General features: G+C 34.9%; 2 protein-coding genes across 4 annotated transcripts in view; both read right to left on the bottom strand.

Annotated features, from left to right (window-relative positions):
- Positions 1-1175: 1175 nt before the first annotated feature.
- On the bottom strand, positions 1176-5989 carry LOC129392918 (olfactory receptor 13C2). The gene has a single exon (XM_055117788.1). The coding sequence runs from the start codon at positions 2664-2666 to the stop codon at positions 1710-1712; it is 957 nt and encodes a 318-aa protein (XP_054973763.1). The 5' UTR covers positions 2667-5989; the 3' UTR covers positions 1176-1709.
- Positions 5990-11724: 5735 nt separating this feature from the next.
- Positions 11725-22015, bottom strand: part of LOC100973589 (olfactory receptor 13C9) — a 133575-nt gene continuing 123284 nt past the window's right edge. For all 3 annotated transcript variants that reach the window (XM_055117792.2, XM_055117790.2, XM_055117789.2), the window contains 2 exons: positions 19090-19252; positions 11725-15258 (listed from right to left, as the gene is read on the bottom strand). In XM_055117792.2, the coding sequence (XP_054973767.1) occupies positions 14282-15139 (858 nt within the window). In that variant the 5' untranslated portion in view covers positions 15140-15258; positions 19090-19252 and the 3' untranslated portion in view covers positions 11725-14281. The remainder of the gene's footprint in view (positions 15259-19089; positions 19253-22015) is intronic.

The raw sequence follows: 22015 nt of genomic DNA, 5'->3' as shown, positions 1-22015 counted from the left end.
ATCAAGACAGGTAACATGCCTTTATTTTCTTCAGATCTTGATTCTACAACCTGTGAGAGAAAAACTGTCCTAATATTCTCCTGTGAGGAGAAATGTGTGTTTTTAAATTTCTTCTTGCTTTAGTTAATTTTCCATCAAAAATTTATAAATCTGATATAAGACTATGGAGCTACCACAGTCACCCCAGAGAATTTATGAAAGTGGCTGGATTTAAGCTGTGAAGGAAAACAAAATCAGCATTTGAGCATTCAAGACAGCCTACCTGTGGGTCAAATATAAAATGCCTGACTTCCAGGGCTTTCTACCTACCTGGAATTCTTAGTGGGTGCAAAAAGTCCAATGAACTGGTGTATGGGAACTAATAGATTCTCATAGCCTATTTTGTCAGGATGTAAATTTAATTATCAATGACCTCAACTCTTACCATCAGATTTAATCTGTAAACCGCTATGATGGATATATTTAAATGTAGTTTGTGACTGTTTAATATTCCTTCAACTAAAATTAACAAGTGAACTTGGGAAGATTAAACAAGTGACTAAACCCAAAAGATTCCACAAGCACGTAATTCTTACTTGCCTGTGCAAAATATGTTTATGCCCAATATAATCTAAATCCACTGGTCCATTAATAAAAATTGATTCAGCCAAACTGATTACCTAGAATGTGGTTCACTCCTGAACACACTTCATCATTCATCTTGGGCTGTAAATTTAAAATGTTCTTCAATAGAGTAAAAAGTTGACGTAAAAACCAAGGAAAAGCAAGGTAGTGTCTGACTTTCCCCAGTCCTCTTCTTCCTCAAATCAAACTGGTTAGTAACAGAGACAAGACATCAATAGTATTCTTACTAAAAATTAAGAGCTTGGACATTCTTCTAAGATTTGGAAAAATATTGGAATTCCCTCGGGACAGCAAAGAAATCTGGCATCTTCTAAATGGGCATTGATATGACACTCCATTCAGCCCAAGAGTAGTCCACATTATTATCTGGACCAGTAGACTGATTTTCAAACCTATTTTTAATTTTGCAAAATGTTCTTTATGCTAAAGCCAACATGTAAGTTAAAGCAAACAAAGACCGTAAAGCAGGATATCCTGACTGATTGCATTGGCCCTGCTTTTAAACTCTATTTATCTATTGCCCTTTGATAGTCCCAGATACTCAACTTCACACACACACAAAATTTAATACAGAAAAAGAAACTAGTATTTAATGGCTTAACAGGATCTGGAGATTAACGTGAAACTATAACACAAGGCTTGTCCCTGGAAAATGTGAGTACACTATGTTGGGGTTTTTCTGTTTTGCTTTTTCTACAACAGAGGGCTTTATTTATTTTGAAAGATTCTATGAAATGTTGCCTATGAAATAACATTATGGAAAAAAGTGAACATAAAAAGGCACATCACACCCAATTCCAATGCAGGAAAAAAAAACCATAATATGAAAGTTACTGTTCAAAATGTTGAAACGGGGCCATTTCCCACTAGTAGAGTAACAGGTAACCCCTCTTTCTTCTTCATCCTACTGCCCTGTATCTTGCAAATTCTCTAGAGTGGACATGCAATAATTTTGAAATGCTGTATCTCATTATTTTAACATAATATATGAAAATGCAGAAAAACAGTAAAAGTATCCAAAATTCTAACATAATTCTGAAGTTTCAACAATATCAAGTGTGTTCACACTCGAGTACATTTTGCATTCACTTGCTAAAGAACCTTCTGTTCAGTAGGTGTTTTACTGCCTCTTTCACATCCTTGTTTCTAAGACTGTAGATTAAAGGATTCATCGTGGGAGTCATCACCCCATAGAACATGGATATAATTTTGTCGGTAGCATCCAAGTCATCCGAATTAAGTGTCTCTTTAGACTTGGGCTTCATATACATGAAGAGGATGGTCCCATAGAATATTATGACCACAGTCAGATGGGCTGAACAGGTAGAGGAAGCTTTGCTTCTCCCCTCGGAAGAGCTAATTTTGAAGATGCTCACAATGATTAACGTGTAAGAGACAATAATTAATAACAAAGGTGTCAATATGAACAATATTGTGGCCACAAGCATGATGAACTCATTGTCTGAGATGTCAGCACAGGCCAGTTTCATGACAGCCAGAATTTCACAGGTGAAATGATTGATGATGTTATTCCTGCAGAAAGGCAATTGTACCACAAACACTGTTTGTACTGCAGAATTGACAGCTCCTATGATCCAGGACCCAGCTGCCATGGGTACATAGGCATCCTTACTCATGATGATGGGATATCTCAGAGGGTTGCAGATAGCCACATAGCGGTCAAAGGCCATCATACCCAGAAGCACACACTCTGTTGTCCCCATGGCCAAGCCGAGGAACATCTGCACTGCACAGCCAGAAAGGGAAATGGTCTTTCTTTCTGAAAGGAAGCTCACTAGCGTGGAGGGAATAGAGGTGGTGGTGTAGCAGATGTCCAAGAAGGAGAGGTTCCCCAGAAAGAAGTACATAGGGGTGTGAAGGTGAGGGTCCAAGATGCTGATTAAAATGAGAGTACCATTCCCCAGAAGGATGACCACATACATTATGAAGATGAGCACAAAAAAGAGTAACTCAAGTCTTGGGTGACCAGAAAGTCCCTTCAGAAAAAATTCCACCAGAATGGTGTGGTTTTCCCATTCCATTTTACTCTCTATTTAACCTGTAAGACAGAGCATGTTAAGACAAATATTTATCTTACTCTGATTACTTTCAAGCATGTATCAATGAATATGTATCATAATTCCCAGGAAAAAGAAAAATAAAAAAGGAAAAGACCAAAGAAAGAAAAGAGAGCATAAAGAAAAGTGGACAGAAAAGAGGGAATGTATGAATGCAAAGAGGGAAGGGAATGAATCAATGAGTGAATGGAGAGAGGGAAGGGAAGATAAAACTAACATGTTTCGTGCTACAGCCATTTAATTCATTTAATATTATCACAGTTCTAGGAGAGGTGTATTAGTATCCATATTTTACAGATGAATAAATCAAAGTGGATATGTTAAGTAAACTTGACCAAAGGTAAATACTATATAGCAGAGCTAAGATTCAAACCTAAATCTTCCTGTTGAAGTCTGAACTTTTTGTCATATTTGTCATCACATACATAAACTGTAGGTTATAATAGAAATGAGCATTGTATTACATATAATTGAACACTAAACTATTTTTATTGGCTATAAATCACCACACAATAGATCGATGCTCTTGTCACTCCTTGAAATTATACTATGTTACGTGTGTTGTCTCTCTTTCCCAGTAGAATGTAAACTTCATTAGGGCTGGTACTTATTCTTGCTTATTTCCACAGCCCCTGTAGCTAGAATAGAACAGACACAGATGCAAATGTTCAAAAACATTTCTTGGATGAATGAACAAAATCAAAGGCAAAATAATTGCTACATTTCTTACTGTGTGCCAATCCTCTATTAATTGTTTTCTCTGTGCATTACATAATGGAGTCTGAATAGCAAGCCTATGAGGTAATTACTGTTACTATTAGTATCACCAAGCCTATTGTGTAGAGGGGAAAATAAGGCACAGAAAAGTTAAATAATTTGCTTAAGGTCAATTTCATAAAGACAAATAAATGAAAGAGCAAGGACTTAAACCCAAGCAGTATGGCTTCAGAATTCGAGCTCTAATACTCATTTTGCAAAGAGAATTTGGCTCACAGACTAGAATACCTTGTATTCTAATTAACAATACTAATATTTCAAAAGAAATATCGGATAAAAACTGTGATTGGTCAGAAAGAAGATTTCAATATGGTAATTTGATAGCAGTTGATTTTATACTTTATATTTTGCTAGAAAAGTACTCATTTCTATAACAAATGTTTTGTCACAGAGTTGCATTTGATCATTATAATTCTTGTGTCCTCCCTTACATGAAAAGTTCTCATTTTCATTATGATGCCTGTTTGACTTTTTTTTTTCCTTTATTCGACTCACAAGGGGTTTTCCTATATTACAGGTCTTTAAAAAAAAAAAAAACAGCTTAGGTTAGATTTATCCTCGTGACTTTTTGCGTTTCATTAAGTTTCTGTCTTCATAAGTTTCTTGTTTATTCGGATCTATTTTTCTAAGTTTCTGATTTCTAATTTCTATGTTCTCTATTCTAATACTATTTATCTAATTTCTTGAAATAAGAAGAAAAATTCTTATTTCCTCCTCCTTACTCCTCTATTTCTTGCTCAAATAAAGGCACTTAGAGCAGTTTTTGTTCTATTATAGACTTAGTTTTCTATGAGAATTTTTTTTACTGGTTTCTAGATAATTTTTTTGTTTTTCTCTTTAGTTCCTCTTAAATCCAAGCATCTTTCTTCATTATTTAGTGATTAGGCATTTTCATTCTATTTTTATTATTTATTTCCCATTTTATTTAATTAATTTATATATTTTTATTTTTATTTTTTTCTGCGACAAAGTCTCGCTCTGTCATTCAGGCTGGAGTGCAGTGGCGCCATCTTGGCTCACTGTAGCCTCTACCTCCCTGGTTCAAGTGATTCTCCTGTCTCAGCCTTCTGAGTAGCTGGGACTACAGGCATGCACCACCACGCCTGGCTAATTTTTGTGTTTTTGGTACAGACAGGGTTTCGCCATGTTGCCCTTGCTGATCTTGCACTCCTGACCTCAAGTGATCCACCTCAGCCTCCCAAAGTTCTGGGATCAGAAGTGTGAGCCACCACGCCCGGCCCCATTTTATTTTAATAGAAAACATGACCTATAATTCTCTAGTTATGGACTTTTGTGCAGCCAATTGCATGATGTATGTTGTAAATGTTAACAAAAAAATGTGATTTCTCTTTGGGAAGATACATAGATTTAAATACATGCACAAAACATGTATACATGTAAAATTTATTAAATATATTATTAAAATCTTTGAAATAACCTATTTTCTGCTGCCTAGATTTAATGAATTCTATGTAAATATTGTTATCAAATTCTTGTATACCTAGAATCCTTTTGTTATATAGGCTTAGTTTCTATGTTAGTGTAGTGTAGATAGATTTATGGTTAATATATCGTCTTCATAAATTATAACTTATCATTAATTGATGTATCTTTATTCTATTTGACACTTTAAAGTTTAATTCTACTTTTATGATATTGATATTACACTTCCGCTTTCTTTTAGTTTGCTTTTGTCTGCTATCTCTTTGTACAACTTCTTATTTTTAACTTCTCTTTTTCACTTTGTTTAAAGTATACTACTTTTAAATAACAAATATCAGAGTATGTTTTAACTACTTTTTAAATGTTTGGGTCATTTATGAGAATATTCAGACTATTCTATTTACTTTAACATAATTATTAATGTACTACATTTTATTCTTTCCATCATAATTTATTTTTATTAATTATTTGAATTATTGCATTCTCTTTTTCCCACTTTTTTATTTTTGCTAATTGACGAAGTTGTCATTCACTATTTGTTTTCATTAACTTGAACACTACCCATTTTTTTCATTCAGTAAGTCATTGCCTTCTTTTTCTCTCCTCTCATAATTTAACTTCTAAGGCCATAAACTGTTTTCTCCAGTAGGGTGTGCTCTAATCACCTTAATTATCCCTGAAATCGAAATGAAGCCAAAACTCAGAATGCTTTTCTCCACTTTTATTCTAATCTCCTAATTCCTAGGTTTTACTGGTATAATACTTACAAAGTCCTTACAATCTGCCTTTTTGAGAGTTCTTTTTCAGCCTTTAGATTATACAAGCTTGGATAGTCAATATGTCTACCTATCTATACATATATTCATTGATCATCATTGATCCCTTTTTTTCACTCTCTTGAGGATTGTATTTATTGTTTTGTGTTTGATTATAGTATATTTGCAGAAATTTTCCTCAGATGAGAATGTGAGTAATATATACTCACATCAATCCCTATAGATTACCAAATGTCTTCCTTTTATATCACAGGCAAAAGTTTATGAATTTTGGCCCACACATTCTGTGTCTGAGATATAGCCTAAGGAAATAATAAAGATAGTTATATACAAAATGGAACACATAGTTATATATTTTATATATAGAAAATATATCTTATATGCAACATAAATATACAAATATTATATATACAGTATACACACAAAAAAATTGTGACTGTTATCATTAATTGACATATCTTTATCCTATTTGATACTCTGTTATTAGCTGAAAAGAATATTTAAGAAACCAGTGACCAAAATCGCAGGGAACTTTCAAACAGAAATTCCCTAATACCTCCCACTCTGTGGCAATATTTATCAAAATAACAAATACATATATATATAACATTTGACCACAGACTGACTTCTCAGTAATTATCATACAGGTATACTGGCACATGCCAAAGTGATTTTAATAGAAATGGATTCATTAAAGTATCATTTGTAACAGCAGATGTAGCAGACAATTTAAATTTCCACAAGAAGAAAACATAGAAATAATGCAATATTGTACTGCCGTCAAAAGGAGTAAGGATGTGTTGTGCACTGATGTGGAAAGATCTTCAAGAAACATTAAATGGAAAAGTAATAGAACAGTATATATGGTACACTATCATTTGTGTAAAAAAGATTATATATATATGTGTATGTGTATATATACATGCATGTATTTTTGCTCACACATAGAGTATCTCTAGAAAAATAAACAATAGTTTTTATCCCCAGAAAAGGGAATATATAGCTTATTAATTGGGGTGGGACTGTTAACAGTATACCCTTTAGCACATTTTTAAAATTTTGAACCTTGTGAATGTATTTCCTATTAATAAAATAATATTTAAGCTAAAGAGTTCTTGTTTGTGGGATTCCTAGCCTTTCTCCTTTCACCTTTCCAATAGCATACTACATTAAAGCCATCCGTTGCCATAGGACATGACCACATGCGTTTGAAAACTGTTCTAACTTGTTCAATATCACACACTAAATGGTAATTGCTGAAGATGAACAGGTACTTTATAGTCACATTCCCAATACTTAAGATAATTTATTTAGTATCAGTAGGACTTGCAGTACTATGTCTGTCTCATTTCCTACCAACAAGCTCTAGGCTATTCTTTGACCTGGCTTAGGGTCTAACATCCAATTCCGTGTCACTTTTTTTCCACGAAACATTTTAATGTTTTTATGATCTAGCAAATTTCCTGGAATAAAATTATGGTTCAGTAAATGTTGGCTATTATTCTTTTCCGTTTTCAGGTTCAAGGAGCCTTTTATCTTCAGAATACTTCCTCCACCTAACATTATGAGGCACTTTGCTGTGAATCTCAGGTCCATCTTCTCAATTTCGAGACATAATTAGTCACCTCAGGATCACTTCAAACCCAACCTGATTTCCCTATTCTAAATTTCCCCTATCGTTCTGTAGCTTTTCATACAATTTACATTTTCTAGAATTTTTTGGATTTTCTGGATTAAGGTATTAACTACTTGAGACCCCAGAGAGCATTTTACAATGTATAGTTCTTTGAATAACGGAGATTATATGCAAACCTGTAAAAATCTGCTCTCTGCAAAAATTATTGTTTCATGAGCTACCTCTGTGCTACAAGATATACTATCAAGCATATTCCATAATATTGTCAAGGTCACAGACTTTGGAAGAGGCTTGGTTCAAATGCCATCTCTGCCCCTTATTAACTAGGTGACCTGGACATGTCTCTGATCACCATAGTCATCAGTAGAATGAAGATATGGACAACATCTATACCATGTACTTGTGCATAAGATTAAATGAAATGATGTGTGTAACTCACTTAGCACAGCAATGGTTCCTATTGTTAGTGGTTTCCTTCATGCTTGTCTTTTATGACTTTTCATTCTGTTAAGAGTTTTTTTGACCTCCCTGAACTAGTCATTATCATCCTTCCATGAGGTCAGGTGTATGTGGCTTACTTAGTCAGATCACACACTATGTTCTAATAAATGGTATTATTTTCATTTTTTAAAAATTCTGATACGTTTTATCACAGTCACTCCAACACTTTGGATGCCAGTGAATTAGGTGGCAGAAAAGAAAAATCATCCAAAAGATCCACCTTTTATCAAAGTCAATTTATTTCATAAAAAAAGATAGGATTTTATTTTTTCTCATGTTGATAACAGTTTATTGTGTCCTCTTATATTTGACAGTTTTATTGGATATAAAACCTTATCTTTTTTTTGAAGTCTTCTTTTTATTATTATACTTTAAGTTTTAGGGTACATGTGCACAACGTGCAGGTTTGTTACATATGTATACATGTGCCATGTTGGTGTGTTGCACCCATTAACTCATCATTTACGTTAGGTATAAAAGATAGGATTTTAATAAGGTGCCAGTGTGTTGCTAGTTTTAAAACACATGACTGAGTTTTTCTTGACTGAAACTATTTTAACATCTTGAGCAAGCCTATTAACATAAAAGAGGAAAAGGAAAGTTACTCACTATTACAATCATGACCTAATGACAGAAAAGCAAATATTCAAAATAGTCGCCAATGCTAATGCAAGCACATGAGGATATTTCCTAAGATGGTCTCTTTCTGACTATGCATTCCTTTGGCAAATTATATATTTCAGATCCGAAGAGATTATTTAGTTTTTTTTATTTTCCAAATTTGTCATTAATGTTCTCCTCACATGATATTGTTGTATAAAGAGTCCCTGGCATATTACCTAGCACACAGTTCAACTGGTTCATGGGTAACTGAACCAAATAGACCTGAGTTACTGCTAGGGAACCACAGTCAAGGATTTGTTTAATATGAATTCTATACTAAAGAACACACAATCTGCTATTTACTGTGTAGTGAGCTTTAATTAGCTTAAGTAGATGATACAGTGTCCAAATACTTTGTAATGTCATAAAAAAACTGCACACTGACAAAAAGTAATTCATAAGGGCTGGGCAAATTCAGTTTTTGTTCAATTGCCTTTGCATGCAGAACTGCTCTTTTGGTCTCATGGCTTTTATTTTGTTCCTACTACATCCCAGTGAATAGACACTTAAATTCCATTTCCAATATTCAAAGTCACTCTCAAATCAGAAAAAAAAATGTCATTTTCAAACTGATTTAACCAATCAGTCCAAGTCTCTCTTACAGTTGAAATATTGTTCTTGTTTTTGCAATAACTTACCTCCAAACCAGAGGTTGCCTCTCTTTATAGGTTGCAACAGCAACAGACAATTTTGTCTTACTTTTCTACTTGCAGCCAGTCTTCATAGCCACTCATTAGTAGCTGAATCTCCAAAGAGGCAAGACGAGTGAGTAATCATTTTGTCATAGAAACTGATTGACTAGTTGATGTTTACAGAAACATGGTGTTATGGACATGATTACTAGGATAAAGTGTCATGAAATTCCTCTAGTTCAGAAAAAGTATCATCAGATTCCTCTAGTTTAAAAATAGAAAGAAAATTAATATTTGGCAATAAATTTTAGGAATAGGGCAAATTGAATTTGCCTCTGAAGTGCATGCTGAAATACCATCCCATTGTGGAGACCCACAAATTCCTAAAGATATGCCTCAGGATTTAAGAAACAATTTAAATATTCTGCTCTTAAGGACTCTTCTAAACCTCTGTGCACAACTTTAAATTGCCTCCAAGATGAAAGGTGTATAAAACTTATGAAACTTCAGAAATAAAGCCCTGAAGACCTAATTATGGGAGGCCTATTACTCTATTTCATACACAAAATCAGAAGGGAGCTTCTCTCTCTCTCTCTCTCTCTCTCTCTCTCAATCTCTCTCATCATTTTGGAAGTATAATTGATGTTTTCTGTACACAAATTTCCCATTCACTTTATGGATTTAGTTTACAGTAAAAGTTGACTCTGAATAAACATATATTTACAGATGGTGTGAAATAATATGCATTGAGTAAAAACTGTACTTCAAGAAACATACAACCATTCTACTTTTCATTTTCAGCACAATATTCAATAAATTACTTAGGATATTCAACACTTTAATATAAAATAGGCTTTGTGTTACATGATTCTGCCCACTCATAGGCTAATGTAAGTCTTCTGAGCACATTTAAGGTAGGCCAGGCTAAGCTGTGATGTTTGGCAAGTTAGATAAACTAAATGCATTTTCAATGTATGATATTTTCATGTAAAGATGAGTTTATTGGTATACTCTTTGACATTGATATATTTTCATTTATTCTAATGGTGATACATACTGTAAAAAAAAGAATGAAAGGACAGAAGGAAGAGAAGGATGGAGGAATGGGAAAAGGATAAACGAAGGAAGAGAGGGAATAAAAGAGGAAAGAAGACAGGGACAGAAAGAGAAGGTAAAAGAAGGCAAGACAAGAAAAGATATCCTCAAGCAGTATATAATGGTGTAAAAAACAAAGCCAAGAATAAACTATAATTAAATAGCCTGGCAAAAACCACAGTTCAGAAAGAAGACTGATCCTAATCATAAAACAATGTAATAACTTAGGCTAAAATAATTTGCCTTTCTCTAATGAGAGTAAACTGAGGCATCTTAAGGCTGAACACTTCTGAATGATTGTTTTCATTTTTTCTCTTCTTTACTTTTAAAATTTATTTTTATCAAAGTAATTTCAAAATTTATTCAGATAGAATTCTAAAACTGAAATGAGTGGGTCAAAATCAATGAAGATTTTTTATGAATCTAAAAGGATAATACTAATGTAGTGTTATGGCGTTGCTAATTTTATCTTCCTCTTATCAACACTGGATGTTGTCAATAATTTAGATTTTCAATCTAATCTAAAGGGCTTAAAATGGTATCTTGTCATTATTGTAAATGGCATTTTAATCTTTATAGATATTTACTATTTACATTTTGGTGTGTCTTAAAGAGTTTTATTTTCTTTCATGTGAGTTGTGCACTCATGTCCTCTATTCATTTTTCTATTGTGTATTTTACATTTCTACACTGGTTTCTTAAATATTCTTTTCAGCTAATAACAAAGTATCAAATAGGATAAAGATATATCAATTAATGATAACAGTCACAATTTTACATTTTTAAATCACTTGTTTACATGAAATGTATTATATATATACTCTATGAAACTTGTAGAAAGAACATCTGCAAATATAAAAATGCCTCAGACACAGTCCTCACCTTCAAGAATCATATAGTTAGTAAGAAAAACATTCATGTAATTAGTGAATTTCAATACAAAGTGGTGAAAGCTGTGATTAAAGTGATGGCTTAGTGTGCTATGGAAGTGAAACAGGAAAAATTCCCTTATCCCCCTGGCAGAGCATGTGATGGGGGTGTGGCTTGCTTCTTCAGTTACACTAAGAATTGTAGATTTTGCTATCTGGTAGAAATTTTTGCTATCTGGTAGAAATGGCAGATTTTGCTATCTGGTAGAAATGGTAGATTTTGCTGTCTGGTAGAAAAATCACAGGAACACACACACACTACAAACACACACACACACTACACACACACACACACACACAGAGATACATGCCTGTTATATCAGATAAGTTTATCTTACTTTGTCTCCAAATTAGAAAAAACAAATTGCTAACAACAAAATGATCCTCCATAAGCTTTTAAAATAAACTTTCTGCATGAAAACTCCTCTAGAGGCTCAAGTATTAAAATAAAGCATTATGTCAGTATTATAATGATTGTGTATTTTGCCCAGCAAATTTGAACACATAAATGTATCAAGACAGTTAACATGCCTTTATTTTCTTCAGACCTTGATTCTACAACCCTGTGAGAGAAAAACTCTCCTAATATTCTCCTGTAAGGAGAAATGTGTGCTTCAAAATTTCTTCTTGCTTTAATTTTCTATCAAAAATGTATAAATCTCTAATATCCAGAATCTACAAAGAACTTAAACAAATTTACAAGAAAAAAACAAACAACCCTATCAAAAAGTGGGCAAGATATGAACAGAAACTTCTCAAAAGAAGACATTTATGCAGCCAACAGACACATGAAAAAATGCTCACCATCACTGGTTATCAGATAAATGCAAATCAAAACCACAATAAGATACCATCTCATGCCAGTTAGAATGGTGATCATTAAAAAGTCAGGAAAAAACAGGTGATGGAGAGGATGTGAAGAAATAGGAATGCTTTTACACTGTTGGTGGGACTGTAAACTAGTTCAACCATTGTGGAAGACAGTGTGGAGATTCTTCAAGGATCTAGAACTAGAAATACCATTAGACCCAGTGATCCCATAACTGGGTATATACCCAAAGGATTATAAATCATGCTACTATAAAGACACATGAACACCTATGTTTATTGCGGCACTATTCACAATAGCAAAGACTTGGAACCAGCCCAAATGTCCATAATGATAGACTAGATTAAGAAAATGTGGCACATATATGCCATGGAATACTATGCAGCCATAAAAAAGGATGAGTTCAAGTCCTTTGCCGGGACATGGACGAAGCTGGAAACCATCATTCTCAGCGAACTATCACAAGGACAGAAAATCAAACACTACATGTTCTCACTCATAGGTGGGAATTCAACAATGAGAACACTTGGACACAGGGTGGGGAACATCACACACTGGGGCCTGTCGGGGGGTAGGGTGTTGGGAGAGGAATAGCATTAGGAGAAATACCTAATGTAAATGACGAGTTGATGAGAGCAGCAAACCAACATGGCACATGTATACCTATGTAACAAACGTGCACATTGCGCACATGTACCCTATAACTTAGAGTATAATAATAAAAAATGGTATAAATCTGATGTAAGACTATGGAGCCACCTGAGTCATCCCAGAGAATTTATCAAAGTGGCTGGATTTAAGTTGTGAAGGAAAACAAAATTAGCATTTGAGCATTCAAGACAACCTGACTACGAGTCAAACATAAAATGCCTGACTTCCAGAGTTTTCTACCTACCAGGAATTCTTAGTGGGTGCAAAAAGTCCAATGAACTCGTGTATGGGAACTAATAGATTTTCACAGCCCATTTTGTCAGGATGTAAATTTAATTATCAATAATTTCAACTCTTGCCATCAGATTTAATCTGTAAACAACTATGATGGATATATTTAAATATAGTTTGTGACTGTTTAATATTCTTTCCACTAAAATTAACAAGTGAACTTGGGAAGATTAAACGAGTGACTAAACCGAAAGATTCCACAAGCAGGTAATTCTTACTTGTCTACGTAAAATATGTTTATGCCCAATATACCCTAAATTCACTGGTCCATTAATAAAAATTGATTCAGCTAAACTGATTACCTAGAAGGTGGTTCACTCCTGAACACACTTCATCATTCATCTTGGGCTGTAAATTTAAAATGTTCTTCACATAGAGTAAAATGTTGACGTAAAAACCAAGGAAAAGCAAGATAATGTCTGACATTCCCCAATCCTCTTCTTCCTCAAATTAAGCTGGTTAGTAACAGAGACAAGACATGAATAGTATTTGTACTAAAAATTAAGAGCTTGGACATTCTTCTAAGACTTGGAAAAATATTGGAATTCCCTCGGGATAGCAAAAAAATTGGGCATCTTCTAAATGGGCATTGATAGGACACTCCATTCAACCCAAAACTAGTCCACATTATTATCTGGACCAGTAGACTGATTTTCAAACCTATTTTTAATTTTGCAAAATGTTCTTTATGCTAAAGCCAACATGTAAGTTAAAGCAAAGAAAGACCATAAAGCAGGATATCCCGATTGATTGCATAGGCCCTGCTTTTAAACTCTATTTATCTACTGCCCCTTGATAGTCCCAAATACTCAGCTTCACACAAAAATATTTAAATACAGAACAAGAAAATAGTATTTAATGACTCAACAGGATCTGGAGATTAATGTGAAACTATAACACAAGGCTTGCCACTGGAAAATGTGAGTGCAGTATATTGGGTTTTTTCTGTTTTGCTTTTTCTACAACAGAGGGCTTTATTTATTTTGAAAGAGTCAATGAAATGTTGCCTATGAAATAACGTTATGTAGAAAAGTGAACATAAAAAGGCACATCACACCCAATTCCAATACAGCAAAATTTAAAAACCATAATACGAAAGATACTGTTCAAAATGTTGAAAAGTAGCCATTTCCCACTATTAGAGTAATATAGGTAACCCCTCTGTCTTCTTCATCCTACTGCCCTGTGTCTTGCAAATTCTCTAGAGTGGACATGCAATAATTTTGAAATGCTGTATCTCATTATTTTAACATAATATATGAAAATGCAGAAAAATAGTAAAAGTATCCAAAATTCTAACATAATTCTGAAGTTTCAACAATATCAAGTGTGTTCACACTCCAGTACATTTTGCATTCACTTGCTAAAGAAACTTCTGTTCAGTAGGTGTTTTACTGCCTCTTTCACATCCTTGTTTCTAAGACTGTAGATTAAAGGATTCATCGTGGGAGTCATCACCCCATAGAACATGGATATAATTTTGTCGGTAGCATCCAAGTCATCTGAATTAAGTGTCTCTTTAGACTTGGGCTTCATATACATGAAGAGGATGGTCCCATAGAATATTATGACCACAGTCAGATGGGCTGAGCAAGTAGAGAAAGCTTTGCTTCTCCCCTCAGAGGAGTGAGTCTTGAGGATGCTGGAAATGATTAATGAGTAAGAGATAACTATCAAGAGCAGTGGCATCAATGTGAACAATATTGTGTCCACAAGCATGAGGAACTCATTGCCTGAGATGTCAGCACAGGCCATCTTCATGACAGCTAGAATTTCACAGGAGAAATGATTGATGATGTTATTCCTGCAGAAAGGCAATTGTACTACAAATGTATTTTGTACCGCAGAGTTGACAATTCCTGCAAACCAAGACCCAACAGCCATGGGTACATAGGCATCCTTACTCATGATGATGGGATATCTCAGAGGGTTGCAGATAGCCACATAGCGGTCAAAGGCCATCATGCCCAGAATCACACACTCTGTTGTCCCCATGGCCAAGTTGAGGAACATCTGCACTGCACAGCCAGAAAAGGAAATGGTCTTTCTTTCTGAAAGGAAGCTCACTAGCGTGGAGGGAATAGAGGTGGTGGTGTAGCAGATGTCCAAGAAGGAGAGGTTCCCCAGAAAGAAGTACATAGGGGTGTGAAGGTGAGGGTCCAAGATGCTGATTAAAATGAGAGTACCATTCCCCAGAAGGATGACCACATACATTATGAAGATGAGCACAAAAAAGAATAACTCAAGCCTTGGGTGACCAGAAAGTCCCTTCAGAAAAAAATTCCACCAGAATGGTTTGGTTTTCCCATTCCATTTAAATGTCTCTCTTTTACCTGTAAGAAGTCAAAAAAATTAATATAATTTATTTACATGGTAAATCCAAGTATACCAATGTACAAATATAAAAATTTGCCACAGACCCATAAAAGTATTGAAGAAAGAGAAAATAGGGAAGAGGAGGAAGGAATATATGGAAATGGAATGAAAAGAATTAACAATGCAGGAAGAGAAATATGAGGGGAAAGCTTATGATATTGATCACTCATTCTTGGCCAGGAACTTTGTGATTTTTTTTCACATTACGTAATTTAAACTCCACATTATCATTTGAAAGATAAGAAAACCTAAAGTGAGAGAGTTCAGCCTAAAGTCATATAACTAATGTGTAGCAAAGCCTAGGCTCCAAGACTACCTGCTTGTGTCCCTTACTTGCCTGAGGTTTTTTAATGAATTATAAAAGCAATACAGAGTGTATTGCATAAGAGATTTGGTAATTTACTTTAAAACCTCACTCCCAGGTCAGGAGAACTCAACAATAACCCATATGTGTTCCAACACTGAAAGAAGTGTGTCAATCTGGAGGGTGATTCATCAGAAATGAACCCAACCAGTGATTACTGCGTTCCTGATTATCCAGAGAACACGACCAATTCATGTAAAGCCCAATAATACGAAATCTTCGTGTTAAAGTGCAAACACCTTTTTCTTTGGTTAGGGGTGGAATTTTTTTGTGGTTTTTTAAAATTATCATACAGTTAGATGTCATACCATAAACTGACTTTTTATCTTCTACTGTATGGTTCTATGAATTTTAAAACATGCATAGATTCATATAACCACGGCCATAACCAGAACACAGAACTCTTCTATTACCACAAAACACTTCTTTGTGATATTCTTTTCTTAGTCACCTCTTCCACTTACCTGTACATCCTGGCAACCACTGATATTTTCTATCCCTATAGTTTTACGTTTACCATAATGTCATATAAATACTTATAAATAGAATCATATGAGCCACTGGGGTTGAGCTTCTTTCACTTAGATAAAGCCTCTGAGATCCATTCAAGTTATTATTGCTAAATAGTATTCTATTGAGTAGATTACTGTATTTTGCCTATCTGTTCACCTTTTGAAGGATATTTGGATTGTTTCCAGTTTGGGGCAATTATGAATAGAGCTACTATAAATATTTCTGCCCCAATTTTTGTATGACCATAAGCTTTCGTTTTTTTAGAATATCCAGGAATGAGACAATAAGCATGTTTAAATGTATAAGAAGCTGCCAAACAGTTTTCCAGAGTGGCTGTACCAGTTTTGCATTTCAACCAACAATGTATGAGAGTTCCACTTGCTTCCCAACTCATCATTTAATATTGTCAGTAATTTTTTATCCATTCTAATAGATATATCCATTCTAATAGATAGTCATATTTAATTATGATTTTATTTTACATTTCCTTGACGACTGATGATGTTTTTCCATTCTTTAGTAAAGTATCTTTTGCTCCCTTTTTTGATAACAAATGGGGGTCTCGCTATTTTTCCCAGGCTGTCCTCAAACTCCTGGCCTCAAGCCATTCTCCCACCTCAGCCTCTGAGTATCTGGGACTACAGATTCATGTAACTACCAACTTAACCAGAACACAGAACTACAGGCATGCACCACCATGCTGGTTCTATTGCTCATTTTTAATTGAGTTTTTTTTTTCTTGTTGAGTTTTGAGAATTCTTTATATATTTTGGATATGAGTTATTTATCATGTGATTTGCATATATTGTCTCCCAGCAGCTGGTTTGTCTTCTCATTCTCTAATGCAAACACCTTTTAGTTGCCATTTTAATTGGTTGCTGCCTAAGTCCAATTGAACATGATGCAAAGAAAGACTACGACTAAAGAGACATGTTCTAACAGCACATCTCACTTTAGGTGATACTGCAGGAAAATATCAACTGGAAAATAGCCATTCCCTGGGAATTGGGAATGGTGGATTTTGCTTAACCTTACCTCAGAAAGTCTCAAGCTATCTCTTTTAATTTTTTCTCAGGAACAGTCATTTCTCCCCACCCAACTACCCCTCTACACAAACAAATTTCCAGTAGTATCATTGTCCATTGATGAATATCTTCCACTTAGTTCACAAAACAAAAGTAATTTCTGAAAACAAACCAGGCACTTAACACATAGGCCATTTTTCTTTATTCACAAAACTTGGCACAAGTTTAAGGTCTAAATTGAGTTGTTTGAACTTATTTCAACCAGCTTCTAACTAACCAGATCTGCCTTTGGCTATTATAAGGGTATTTCTCCTTTCAGCATATTTTGCCCTTATTTCCATCAACTCCACTTTTTATACTTTGGGATCCTTTTATACCCTAGAAATACATCCTTTTTTATCTAAATCCTAGATTCACTTTTTTAATGCTATGTTATAAATAATGCCACCTCAATTCCAATTCCCTGTTAAATTATGACTGAGAAGCAATTTCATGGTAAGAAACATTCTTCTAACCACTGCCACGATGCAGCTATTATTGTGTCAAGTCCACTTTGTCTAATAGAGAGAACATGTGCTTAAGTCCTATCTTGGCCAGTTACTAGCTGTGACCATGGGCAATTTATAAATTCTCTGAATCTCACTATCTTCATCTATAACATGGGGGTCTTAATAGGCTTATAATGGGGTTCTCGGGAGAATAAATAGGCAAAGCATGTAAAGTACATAGCATGTAGTAAGCACTATTTTTGTTCCTTCTTATTTTCTACTGACTTGTTCTTCTCTCAAGTTCTTTTATGTCTCTGTCCCCAGTATCAACCGCTGCACAAGTATCTTTGGAATTTCATCAATCACACTTTCTCATATATCAAGTCTCCTTTCATCTAAGTCAACCTATTTTTTATCACATTCATGATATGAGATGGATGCGCATTATACCAAAGTCTACTCACTTTGCAGTGAACAGTGTTATACCATTATAACAAAAGTCCATTGCAGTTTAAAACAAGGAACGCGTAGGGTGACATTTTTAAATAGAGGCTATTTCAGTTCATTCATCTAAAATCTAAATGTGTGTGTGTATCTCACAAATGTTATATCTAAAGTCACCATACAAATGCATTACCAGCAACAAAAAAAAATTAAAAATATTCAAACATCTCCAAAATACTCACAAGCATAAGAAGCCAAAATTCTTCCTATTAACTAAAGAGTCATTGCTCCTCTTCATTTGCATTTTCACAAATTCAAAGATATATTCAAGAACAAGTAATAAAGTGTTTGTGTTTCAAATAGCATGCCTAGTTAGAGGTTCTGGGACAGGGACCATGCTAGAACATTGTCTACTCATGATTAGCATTGGACGAACATTTGCTAAACTGAACAAAATCAAACTGAATTGGTGCTGTGATTTAAATGGCCACAGAATCAGAACTTTGGTGGTAACAGACTGCTTTGCATTCTGGACCAAGAGTACAGATTGGCAGCTTATTGAGCAACAGAAGAGAGATGATACTTTCAGATGCATATACATGTGCTTGTAATAAAGTGAGGACCACAAAACTGTATTTTGACCAATGAATCTTTATTCCCAGTTAGAAATTATAAACCTATTCTGTAGAAGGACTGTTCATGAAAACAACTATAAACCTAAACATCATCTGTTTTGAATGCTCAAATTATTTTGGATATGCAAGTAGTCTTTTGATAATATTTTTTCTTTTTTTCTATTTTCTAACTGTATCTGAAACAATCCTCTTGGATTCTACACTTTCTCTAATAAGAAATACTACATTTTCAAAAGACATGGCTTATTTCAATTCATTTCATAAGGCTAACCACCACCCCCCCTTCAATTTGTGTTAGTAGTATGGCTTCAGCAATTACCTCTAAATGGAAGGTCAGCTCACTTCCTAGGTTGCAATACACAGTAGATTGTTTTGCCTTGATCTTCTGTTTTTAGGCTGTTCAACAAAATTTTCTGTGAAGCTGATGAATTTCTGAAGAAGGGATTACTGTTTGGAAGCCATGATGACACAGGGTATATTATCTGTAAAACATTGATAACAAAGGTATTATTTCTAAATTGTTTCAAAACAGCATACATTACATCAGCTATATTTACAAAGGAAGGGTAATTTGGTCCTGCTAGTTCAAAAGTAACAGGAGAAGAAAATACTGGGCAGTTCACTTTGTGAATATGGCACATTTCATTTGCCCTTGAAGCCCAGGTGGAAACATTGTCCCATTGAGAAGGCCCAGGAAATTCTCTAAAGAATCTTCCTTGGGCTCAGGGAGGCAATTTAAATATTTCTTGCTCTCAGGGACTTCTGAAAATTTCTAAGTGATAACTTTAAATTGCTTCAGGCAAAAGATATTCAAAACTTTAAGAAATTTCAAGAATAACGCCCTAAAGACTTAATTATATGAGACCCATTATTGTAATTTACATAACCAATCAGAAGTCTTGAAGACATGTCTTATCCCATTTTCAATCTATTACTATATACTGCTGAGATCCTTTCTCCAAATATATTCTAATCACTTGGTCCAGACCTTTGTTCATCCTATCATGTCATCTTGTATGTAGTACAGTAGAAAGAACTCAGGCTACATTGTCTTCATTATTAACAATAATAATAATAGAATACAAATTTCCAGGCATCATTATAAGGGTTTTATAGATATTATGTCATTTAATTTGTTTTTGTTAAATTAACCCCATCAAAAAGTGGGTGAAGGATATGAACAGACACTTCTCAAAAGAAGACATTTATGCAGGCAACAGACACATGAAAAAATGCTCATCATCACTGGCCATCAGAGAAATGCAAATCAAAACCACAATGAGATACCATCTCACACCAGTTAGAATGGCGATCATTAACAAGTCAGGAAACAACAGGTGCTGGAGCGATGTGGAGAAATAGGAACACGTTTACATTGTTGGTGGGACTGTAAACTAGTTCAACCATTGTGGAAGACAGTGTAGCGACTCCTCAAGGATCTAGAACTAGAAATACCATTTGACCCAGCCATCCCCATTACTGGGTCTATACCCAAAGGATTATAAATCATGCTGCTATAAAGACACATGCACACATATGTTTATTGAGGCACTATTCACAATAGCAAAGAGTGGGAACCAACCCAAATGTCCATCAGTGATAGACTGGATTAAGAAAATGTGGCACATATACACCATGGAATACTATGCAGCCATAAAAAATGATGAGTTCTTGTCCTTTGTAGGGACATGAATGAAGCTGGAAACCATCATTCTCAGCAAACTACTGCAAGGACAAAAAACCAAACACCGTATGTTCTCACTCATAGGTGGGAATTGAACAATGAGAACACTTGGACACAGGAAGGGGAACATCACACACCGGGGACTGTCGTGGGGTGGGGGGAGGGGGGAGGGATAGCATTAGGAGATATACCTAATGTAAATGACGAGTTCATGGGTGCAGCACACCAACATGGCGCATATATACACATGTAACAAACCTGCACGTTGTGCACATGTACCCTAGAACTTAAAGTATAATAAAAAAAGAAAAAACAAGTTTTAATGTATAACTAATCTAGAAATAATTGTATTTTGCTCTGAAATTGGAATTTAGATGTTATTGTAGATGTGGGTGGCATTTTGAAATTCACAACAAATTCAGAAATGTTTAAATCATACGATAGAAATGTAGAAGCTATTTAGCTTTTTTATTGTTACTCCAGAAGCTAATTTGTAACTTCATCTCACTCCATACCATAAGCATTTCCAAAAAATTCACCTAAACAGATAATACTATTCCCTAGATTTATTGGCATAAAAATCTTATCTAATTTACAGTGGGAGGAGATGATGCGAAACCATCCCAGATCACAAGGAATTGCTTCCTGGCCATCTTGTTAAGTTCTGATCTGTCACCATGTGGCTAAGCTTCTGATATGGTTTGGCTGTGTCCCCACCGAAATCTCAACTTGAATTGTATCTCCTAGAATTCCCACGTGTTGTGGGAAGGACCCAGTGGGAGGTAATTGAATCACGGAGGCAGGTCTTTCCCCTGCTATTCTCATGATAGTGAATAAGTATCATGAGATCTGATGGGTTTATCAGGGGTTTCCGCTTTTGCTTCTTCCTCGTTTTCTCTTGCCGCCACCAAGTAAGAAGTCCCTTTCACCTTCCGCCATGATTCTGACACCCCAGCCATGTGGAACTGTAAGTCCAATGAAAACTCTTTTTCTTCCCAGTCTCAGGTATGTCTTTATCAGCAGGGGGAAAACAGACTAATACAGTAAATTGGTACCAGTAGAGTGGGGCATTGCTGAAGAGATCCCCCAAAATGTGGAAGCGACTTTGGAACTGGGTAACAGGCAGAAGATGGAACAGTTTGGAGGGCTCAGAAGAAGACAGGAAAATGTGGGAAAGTTTAGAACTTCCTACAGACTTGCTGAATGGCTTTACCCAAAATGTTGATAGCAATATGGATAATAAGGTCCAGGCTGAGGTGGTCTCAGATGGAGATGAGAAACTTGTTGGGAGCTGGAGCAAAGGTGACTCTTGTCATGTTTTAGCAAAGAGACTGGTGGCAATTTGCCCCTGCCCTAGAGATTTGTGGAACTTTGAACTTGAGAGAGATGATTTTGGGTATTTGGCTGAAGAAATTTCTAAGCAGCAAAGCATTCAATAGGTGACTTGGGTGCTACTAAAGGCATTCAGTTTTATTAGGGAAGCAGAGCATAAAAGTTTGGAAAATTTGCAACCTGACAATGTGATAGAAAAGAAAAATCCATTTTCTGAGGAGAAATTCAA

Source organism: Pan paniscus, chromosome 11 (assembly GCF_029289425.2).
Source record: "Pan paniscus chromosome 11, NHGRI_mPanPan1-v2.0_pri, whole genome shotgun sequence".
NCBI classification, from domain to species: Eukaryota; Metazoa; Chordata; class Mammalia; order Primates; family Hominidae; genus Pan; species Pan paniscus.
The sequence above is the reverse complement of the archived record's forward strand: the minus strand, read 5'-3'. Positions and strand labels throughout refer to the sequence as shown.